Source organism: Nelumbo nucifera, chromosome 3 (genome assembly GCF_055504915.1).
Source record: "Nelumbo nucifera cultivar China Antique chromosome 3, China Antique-T2T, whole genome shotgun sequence".
Lineage (NCBI taxonomy): Eukaryota > Viridiplantae > Streptophyta > Magnoliopsida > Proteales > Nelumbonaceae > Nelumbo > Nelumbo nucifera.
The window spans coordinates 26,203,167-26,213,153 of record NC_142651.1 but is presented as its reverse complement, the minus strand read 5'-3'; the positions used below and the strand labels follow the sequence as shown (position 1 = coordinate 26,213,153).

Genomic DNA, 9,987 nt, shown 5'->3' with positions numbered 1-9,987 from the left:
ATTTCGTGGGCACATGGTTGATGCCTCATTGCCTTGGTGGTAGGTACCACCCTGTAAAAGAGATGTGTCTGTTTAATGGGAGAAAGCTTGCAGGAATAATGGTCAGTCCCTTGGATCACTTCCTATTGGAGGCAGAGCCGATTCTTAGTCCATGTATTGTATCCCAATGAGGGCTACTGCGCTGGTACCTATCGCTTCTTTGTCCTTGTTCGCTTGCTTACTTTAAATTTGCATCCAAGGCTGCGCTGTCCATCTAGCTATACTGAACCACCCTCCACCAACGCAAAGAGCTCAGAATAGGTTTCTCTCTCTCTTTTTTTTTTTCTATTTTCAGGATTAAGCTTAACGTTTCAGTAGCTTCAAAATCTTTGCCTAAAAAGTAAAAAGAAGCCCCATGATCATTTAGGAGTTCAATTCCCTACTCAACTGGTTGGACCAGCCGGTCCACTGTGATTCAGAAAACTCTGTACCTCTAAATTAAATTAAATTAAATGCAAGAGGCACCCACCCATCTTAACACTTGAGTTCAGTTCCCCATGTGATGCCTTCTCGACAACATTTACTGGTCATTTTATTCTTGTGTTAAGTTTGAGGAACTGAGGAACCTAGTATCACCCCAACTCCACTAACCAAAAGAAATTACAACTCGATCTTTCATCAACAGAACAGAGATGGGTTTTTGGGTTCTTGAATAGAATGAAAGGAAAGAGGATATCGAAGTCAAAACTTTCTGCCTCTGGCAAAACTTTTTCTCTCTCTATTCATTGGTTTCATTCATTCTGGGCTTTTCTTAATCACAAGAGGATAGGTAGCAGCAACCAGGGATATGGCAATATATGCTGGAAGGTCACCACTGTTAATCAATATAAAGTCTGAAAGTTCACATGCATCAGATGATCTTGAAGCCCATCAGATAATCCAACATCAGAGGGGATTATTCTCTGTTTCATGCCGCTAACCATGATGGTTTTCATGGGTTGTTTGTTCACCGGCCATCATTGAAGTAAACACAGTACTACATTTATATATAGATGGGATCCACCATTTTGACACGTGACCTGTCTCCCTACACGTGACACAACCTAAGTGGCTTGTATCATCAGTGCACTTCCCAATCCAACTGATTGGATGATACTAGCTAGGTAGGGATGGTGTTAACCATCCAAATATTGAGTTCCTTTTTATCACAGTGCATATAATAAGATGAGATGATTATCCAACATTCCTATAGCTCTAGGGTTGATTCTTAGTCAAAGGTATATATATATTCCGTTGTGGGACCCTAATGATCTAATGGTTAGTAATAAAGCATATAAAGGGATACCCAATTGCCCTTTTTCCCATAAGATAGGTTAACCTAAAATAACCAATTATTGAAGTTGGTCTTTTAGAATCCCAAGGCAGAGATGGCTGATTGGTGTCATGGTGTTGGGATTACTTAATTTAATAAATTAAGTCCCCAAAATAGTGTTAAAGGACCACAAAGTTTTCTTTAAGAGAAACTTCTCCTATGATAAATCTCAAACCAGCCATTATTCTCCCTAGAATCATTCCCCTCCCACTCTCGTTGTATATTATAGATCTTTTCATATTCATCACTTTTATGTGTTCTAACATTCTTGGTGGACACCCATGTCACTATGTCAGCATTAATTTAAACAAACTTTTATTTCCAGATAATTAGACAAAAATTCCACTTAGCTAGCGGTGTCTGATTAGAATATAATATTGCTGAGATGCCGAAGAAGAAGAAGGAGAAAAGGAGGTTAAGAGACATGTAACCAAATCAGTTCTTATATTTATATAAATTATTATGATAGTTATCATATAATAACGTGACATCATCATTTGATTAAAGCCAGAAATTAGGGAAATAAAGTTGAAAGTTGGTTCAAGTGTAAGCCCACTAGATGAGAACCTTTGATTTTATATACAAAGATTATCTTAAGAAGTCATAGTCTTGAGAATATACTATCTGTCATGGTCCATGAAGGGTAATGCTTTAGACATGGCAAAACATGGTGATATTTGGCATTAATGCCGTTTTTTGAGAAAATGGTGCCATATCAGAGAATACAGTGTTTCAAATAACATCCTTTTATTTGGTACCATTTTTTCAGAAAAGATATTGCTCTAAACTATACCTCGAAAATCAGAAAAGTATGATCTGGATCAACATCAAATTCAATGTTTTTTGAGAAAACATTGCATTGCTGCCAACGATGCAATGACGTGGCATCAATGTGGCATCATCTTGGACATGAATAATATAAATCAGTATTAAAAACGTTGCTACAAGCACTAATATCATACAAACCAATGATGTTTTCTCAAAAAACGCCTATATAACAACACCAGTTCCAAACAATTCCACATGTCTACCACTGATGCCAAACATTAGATCCAAGCACGGTCATTTATTTGGTTAATAACATTTTTTGGACAGAATAAAAAAAATAGTTATAGTCATCAGATAAGGCTGAATTTTGACCAAGACATGTTCCTCAACTGGGAAAAACCTAATGATGCATGGCATCGATCCCTTCCATGTCTCCCACATCTGACTATTGCCTACCTGCCAGAGTGAATTCACTGAGACCTTCTGGTCCTAACTTCTAAGGACTTTTTTGTCCTTTTCTTTTGTTTACTATATATTAATGAAACCTGCAACTGTTTTGTCCGCAACTACTCTGCTGCAGGACCCAGAGATTCTGGAACCTTAGTGGATTGAAACCTAATATAATGTTTTTTAGGATTCAGATATTTGAAGCCATCTGCTCAAGGATCTGTGCTTTGTTTCTTTCCAATAGAGCCCCCTAATTATTAGACTCTGAAACTTTGTTGTTAGATAAACAATTCATGGGTTACCTAAGCCTCAGATGCTGAACCTTAAGCTTGTGTTTGTTTTAAAGGAACAAAATAGGAAAAAGAAAGAAAAGTTAAGGAAACTTTTACAAATTTTATATAGGTTTTTATATCTTTTCCTTTCTTTCCCTACCTTTTCCTTCAAACCAAACATAGCCTAAATGGGTTAGAGCGGGGCTAAATCCGGGTATAGTTGGACAGTTTGTATCCAAGCCGGATTAGACTACATTGAGAAAAGCTCAACTAATTTTACCAAAAAAAAGGGGGGGAAAAAAGCAACCAAACATAACCAGGAAAATTTTGAACAGATTAAGAAATTAAAATTGGGTTGGGTCTCGTCTGATTTGGTCCAAACTGGGGTGGGTTAGGAAGGGCCAAACAAGCACTACAATCATGCACATAAGACATAACCTTTAGACGGTGCTCTCTCTCTGAACCCACTCATCTTTAGTGTTTACATTATTATTATTATTATTATTATTATTATTATTTTGAATGCCATCTTTACATTATTCTAATTGTGATTGGAGGCACCAATTCATCTTTAAATTATTGTAATTGCAATTAAACGGCATCAATTGCTGGTTAAAATAAGAAAAACAAAGAGAAAGATCTGTAACTGTTACCCAAAAGGGCCTAAAACACCACTTTTCTCAATCTCATCATGTATTTCAAGCCTAGAACTAACAGCTTAGTTGCAATCAGAAGAAAGCATTCCAAGTATATGAGATTGCACATCCATGAAGTCACAAGAAACAAAGCTCTCTCTCTCTCTCTCTGGTTGCAAACTCAATATTCACCTCAAGTACACACATGTTGCTACTAACTCATCTGAGATCACTTTCACTTGTGGGCCCAAAGCCCAAACCAGTGCCCAAGAGCCAAGACTACTTTCACTTTCAAATAGATATTTCTACATGATTGAACATGCATTCGGATTGTCATCACTGAAGAGTGTCATTATTTTCTCATCGGTTGCATTTGGTGAAGGATTTGCTTGAACCACATTCTTCACAAACCCTGCTGGTGCCTTCTTGTCGTAGGCCTGAACCACATAAGGATATGCCACCAAATTGTAAGGAACGTAGGGCCAAAATTCAGCTCTCTTTCCAGTGCTCTTCACTCTCTTCAGGACCTTGTTTGGCTCGACATACCCAGTAACTGTCACCCGGCTCTGTTTTCTGTTCACTTCCACCGATCTCACACCTGAATCAAGAAACAAATGATCATTTATCAAACCCATTTGATGATTATTAATATACAGTGTTATGGATATCAGGACTATAATGTTCAGATTAACCTGTTAATGTTCATTTGGATTAGCATGTTAGAAAGAAATAGTTTTGTTTCTTTCTACATTAAATTGGACACGAAATATTCTTTTTCTAGATGAGGCAACCGATCTAACCAACTATTGTAATACAAGGAAAAGTATAGAAAAAGTGAAGCAGCATATGAATCCATTTTGCAGAAAATATTTAGATTCACAAATGAAACTCACAGAACAATAAATTAGTTAAAGCCTTGTAAAATGAAAAGGGATTCTTTATATGCTGCTTTTTTTTTTGTTTTCTTTCTCCCTCTTCTTCTTTCTTTCATGTTGAATGAGCAAAAAGTCTTGCAAAATTCTTGTCTCTTTTTAAATCACATATTGAAGAAGTTCCCTAGAACCAAAAGGGTGTAAGCTGAATAAAAAAAAAAAACCACTTAAAATAGAATTGAATTTGATCCAGCATGGACCTTTTCTTATGATGAGCTCTTGTAACTCAAGAGTCACAAAACTCATCTCAGTTTACTGTGTCAATGAACGGAAAAGAGTGGACTTTATCTTACTTTTCAATAACGTTATTCGCATCTTAACAATCCTTAATCACATCAAGAGAAGCTTTATGAAGAAAGAGGGGGGGAGAGAGAGAGAGAGAGAGAGAGAGGCCAAAAAGTGAGATTTGTCTTTGAACCTTTCATGGAGCAAACGGCATGTCTAACTCTTCTTTCACAGCCATCACAGTCCATTTTCACCTTGATCTCCACTGTCTGACAAAGGAAAGAAAAACTCAGTTTTGAATAAAACGCTTCTAATGTAAAATATGCCTTCTCTTTCACAGTTTACACAGAGGAAAGTGAGCGAAAAGAGCAAAAGATGAAAAGCGTTGGTGGTGCTAACGAGTACCTGCATTGGTTTGCGTTTGCTCCTCGTGCTGGTTACAGTGCAAAAGTTCGGCAGATGGTCAAGAACACCCATCTTGCTTCTTCTGTTGGGGCTGTTAGCAACAGCGAGTTTCAAACGAGGGAGAGGAGAGGGAGGAGGAATGGAGGTTGGAGACAGAGGAATGGGTTCCTGCAGATACATAAGGTGGTGTGGTTGTATTTATATAAAGAGGTTAATCATGGCTTCAGAGAAGATGTGTGAACGAATGATCAAGTTGCTTTAATTTAAAAACTGAAAATTAATAGAGCTTTGGAGTCCAAATCATACTCGGTGCTCAGTTATCATTAGAGGGCAGCTAGTTTCCTTTGGGTTTTCATTGTTTATTTATTTGTTGGCTTAATGGGCAACTGTTGTAAAGTGCTTTCCTGTTTGCTTTTGATTTTCTTCAATGGAAATTGCTTGCTTCCCCCCTTTTCTTATTGGGAAATAACTAGAATATCCCATTACCTCCTTAAAATTTATAAATCACTTTTGGCGTTCCTTTTAACCATGTTTGAAAGAACAAACAAAACATCACATCAACCATGTTTGGCTTAAAACGCTGGCCTGTTCATGGTTGATTGGGGTTGCATGCAACCATGGAATTAGGAAATTTTTCTACAAAGTGTCGATCTTCACCATATGCAAGAAATGCATATCAAAGTGGAGATGCTCATGGATTGAAATTGTTTCGGTTTTCAAGTACCTTGATGATATTAACCAGTGTTTTCGAACCGCTGTTAATCTGGACAGTTGGACTGTTTGGCTTAGAAATCGTTAATATAACTGTTTTTGTTTTATTTTTAATTTGGTTCTTAGTTAAAAATTGTTGATTTGATCGTCAATCCATTTAATCTGTTTAATGATTTTAACCGTTTTTATTTTAATTAATTTTTTTTTTATATTTTCAGTTAAAATAAATCATTTGTTCAAACCAAACGGTTAAACTATGGCCAAAATGGTTCTGATACAGGTCGGTGGGATTTTGGACCCTGAAAATCAATAAATGACACACTGCTATACGTATGAAACTTGAGACCCCTTTTTAAGTAGGTCAGCAGTCCAAAGAAAATTAGTTATTTTATTATTAAACATTAACAGTTGAATACGATGATGATGACTGTGAAAATGATGATGATGTTTTAAATAATAATTTTACAGACCCTACTACTGGTCTGGTCTATCGATGCGTATAGAGAGGATCATGTAGCACAAACGCAATGCTGCAGGGCCACCACTCTATTGCTTCTATTTTAAGGGCATTCTATAATATAAACCTGCTTAATCTGTATGACTGTAACCATATAGGAAAAAAGAGAATTTCTTGATGATCATATTAATAGCTTGATCATCATTACATGATATTTCAGAGGTAAGCACCACAGTTTATCATGTGGTCTTGTTCACTTTTATAGCCATATAGGCTATTGTCCAATGTTGGTAAGAGTGTAAATACATCAAATTCAAATTGAATTAGGTAATATTTGAATTTGAATCCGATTAAAAATTTGATATCTGAATTTGATTTGATATTCAATAAATATTGAAAATTAATATTCGAATTTGATTAAATATTCAAATATTTGATTTGATTCAAATTCGACCAATTAATTATTTTAGGTCATTAATAAATATATAAAATAAATATTTTATTTATATAAAGTATATAAATATATAAATTATTTATATAATTTAATTATTATATATAATATAAAATATTTAAATATTATATATATAAGAAATAAATAATCGATCAAATTTGGATATTTATTGAATTGAATCAGATTATACCTGAATTCAAGTCCGATTAACCAATTGGTATGAATAGGATATCCGAATTCAATCAATTAGATATTCAAATTATCCGAATTTGATTCAATTATGTCAAATCTCGAATTCGAAATTGGATTTTCGAATACTATTGACACCCCCCTACTTGGGAGAGGTAGATTGAGTATGGTCCTAACCTTTGGTATGTTTTGAATGACCCAGTTGTTGAGATGGCCACTTGGTATACCCCTCCATTCGTACATGAGGTGCGGGATCAAACCTATAGAACTTCTAGATCTATGTGGTATGGCTCGTGAGTATCATGGACATCCTGCTCCACTTCGCCCTATCCTTGATTCGAGATCGGCTTCAGTCAGTGCAAATACTGTTCAAACACCGCTCAAATAGCCTTTACAGCCTTACATTGGAACATCTCTGTAATTCTATACTTTATTTCATGGGGAGATATTCCTAATGCAAGGCTATAAAGACTATTCGAATGAAACTTGCAGTGACTAAATCCGGTTTCCCTTGATTCCCTTATAACAATTGCATGCCTTCAGACTTGAACTCGCATTTTCATGCTTGTTATTTAGTATGATATTTTGCCATTACACCAAGTAATGATCCCTCACTTTCACTTTCACGGCTGGAATAAAATTCAAATATATATATGAAAAATTAAAATCTAAAAGGGGATCATAAATGGTTACTTTATTTAATGGTAAAGCTAGCATATGGTTCAAAATCCTTCTCAAGTTCCTATTTTTTCTATTATTTGTGGTTATAGTTTCTATGATGAACAGTTGGTGTACTGATGGAGATGGATGCCTTGCATAACACAGCCCAAGTCATATGGACATTGCGAAGTAAATGATATGGAACTAGCCCATCATACATGCATTATTGAAAGAAAGAAAGAAAGAAAGAAAGGCATGCAATAGTCAAGAGGAGATACTAGCCCCCTACCTATATTTCCCTAGGCCTAGATTTTTCTTTTATTTGTGTCATTTTTCTAGTGGGGACCCATATAATACAGGGGCTTTGTTAAGCAAAATTGAATCTGAAGGTATTCCATGGTGGGTGTTTGATGAGAGAGAGTGCTTGATGAAATTTTCTTAAAAGGAAATAGCTTAGACCATGATTCATGAACAATTTAATATTACACCCCATCATGAGTGCTACATTACAGTCAAGACTTTGCCAACACAAGGTGTTTGTAGAACTCACATTGCAACATTTACAACTGGATTTGTGGTGCATATATCTACATCATGTGTTGTTTTTTTTTTTTTTTTTTTTTCTTTTTCAAGGTGCTAAATATATACAATGGTAAACAGAGACCCATAACCCCCAACCCTGGTGGCAATTAGATTTGATCCTAAGTCTCCACTACAATTAGTCAGAAAACTTAAGAATGAACCAGCAATTGGTAAAAAAAATATATTTTTATACTATAAAATTTGCATTCTTTTTCTATGATGAATTGATGATTTCATGGGCATACAATATACATATGCACTTACTGTTCCTTATACATGAAAGGCTGGTTGATTTTGACCTGGTTTGGAGCAAAACAACTGTTCCTTTTTTTTTTCTTCAGTTTAAATTGTTGCAATTTTAATCTAATTTATTGATATTCATGATTCATCTTCAAGTTGAGAAACCCATTGCCCAATTGCCCATATATCATGGTTAATTAAAATTATCCTAAAAATTCAAGATTTCATGAAATCTGCAATCCAAATAAAACAATCAAACAGGTACCCATGAATGCCAAGTGTCTTGCAACCTTATGTACTCACTTTTCATTTGCCAAACTGCAACATCGATTTTGTACCCTTTATTTTTTCTTATGCAGATTTGTTTTCGTTACTAGCTAATATTTTCCAAATAAAACAAAGGCAACCAAAATGAATCCCGTTTATCACATGGGATCAATATTTCCAGTTGTTGAAAGCTCAATCTCCCTTGCTTCTTCCTGGGTTCGACTGGACGAAGCATGACGGATCATGGGCATATTCCAATTTCCAACCCAGATGGAGATGGTTAGGCATTTTGATTTTATGTATGCTTTTTCCAACTCAGATGGGTAGAGGCAGTGAGAGTTAATTTGTCCAAACCCAGAAGCAATGACCATTGCGCTACATGCCAAAGATGGGGTAGCGCAATGGAGCTGCATATGACCATGCATTATTGCCGAGAATGTTGGAAATGCATGACAACCAAAGCCATGATATATGGGTCTGGGTCGGATTTGACATTTGAGACCCAAGTCGCTGTTGGAAAGGCCAACTGGGCTGAGTTGGTTGGGTTTTCTGGTGGACGTCCTTGTACACATCTCCTATTAATTTCGCCAGTGACCAGTGAGTTGGTTGAACAATGTGGGGTTGCTATTATTTTATATTTCTTTGAAGATTTTGGCCTCTAATTGCCTAAGCCCATTCCTGCCTGGGAGCAGTTGATGTCTGGCAAGGCCCATGAAATGCTACTGTACGTCTTTGGCGGGTTGTATTGTACGTGATGGGTCACATTTGCTATATTGGATGGGAGGATCAGGTGGTGGGTATGGTTTCCAAAACCGGATCGGACCGGATGGTCAGACTGGAAAAACTGGGAAACTGGTCAGGTGATTGGTTCTGTTTTCCCCAAAAAATGGATTTCCCCTCGAAACCGTTGATTTTGGTCAGCGAACTGCTGAACTGGATGGCTAACCGTTTGAACCATTCAAACGGTTTTGACCATTTTTTATTTTTTTGAATTTTTTTTATTTTCTTGTCAGAACAGGCTGAGCGTTCGGTTTGAATGGTCGGACCGTTCGACCCGATAACCGGACCCCTGACCGATTCGGTCACCGAGTCGGTTTTAAAAACCATGTGGTGGGTGTTTTTCAAAATGAATGCTTTTGCTTTTCTTGTTTTTAAGAAATGTCAATCAGCAAAAAACAAAACAAAAATTCTTGTGTGTTTTTAAAAAGATATTTCAAAAACCAAAAAACGTGCTTTTATTTCCATAAAGGTGTAATTGTTTTTTTTTTTTTTTCTCTGAAAGATAGGGTGTCATTGTTTGGTATGTATCTGTTTGGTACGCATAATAATATCCTATGAACCCTCTAAATCGTACCAATCTACATTTAATGGATTTGGGCCTATTTAATCATAATT

The 9,987-nt window shown here is 36.1% G+C and overlaps 1 protein-coding gene across 1 annotated transcript; it reads right to left on the bottom strand.

The window, feature by feature from the left end:
* Positions 1-3,516: 3,516 nt before the first annotated feature.
* Positions 3,517-5,367, bottom strand: LOC104597441 (heavy metal-associated isoprenylated plant protein 21). The gene is made up of 3 exons (XM_010259006.3): positions 5,036-5,367; positions 4,824-4,899; positions 3,517-4,071 (listed from the first exon to the last, which is right to left on the bottom strand). Exons 1-3 carry the CDS (start codon positions 5,213-5,215, stop codon positions 3,779-3,781), a joined length of 549 nt encoding a protein of 182 aa, XP_010257308.1. The 5' UTR covers positions 5,216-5,367; the 3' UTR covers positions 3,517-3,778.
* Between the last annotated feature and the right edge of the window lie 4,620 nt (positions 5,368-9,987).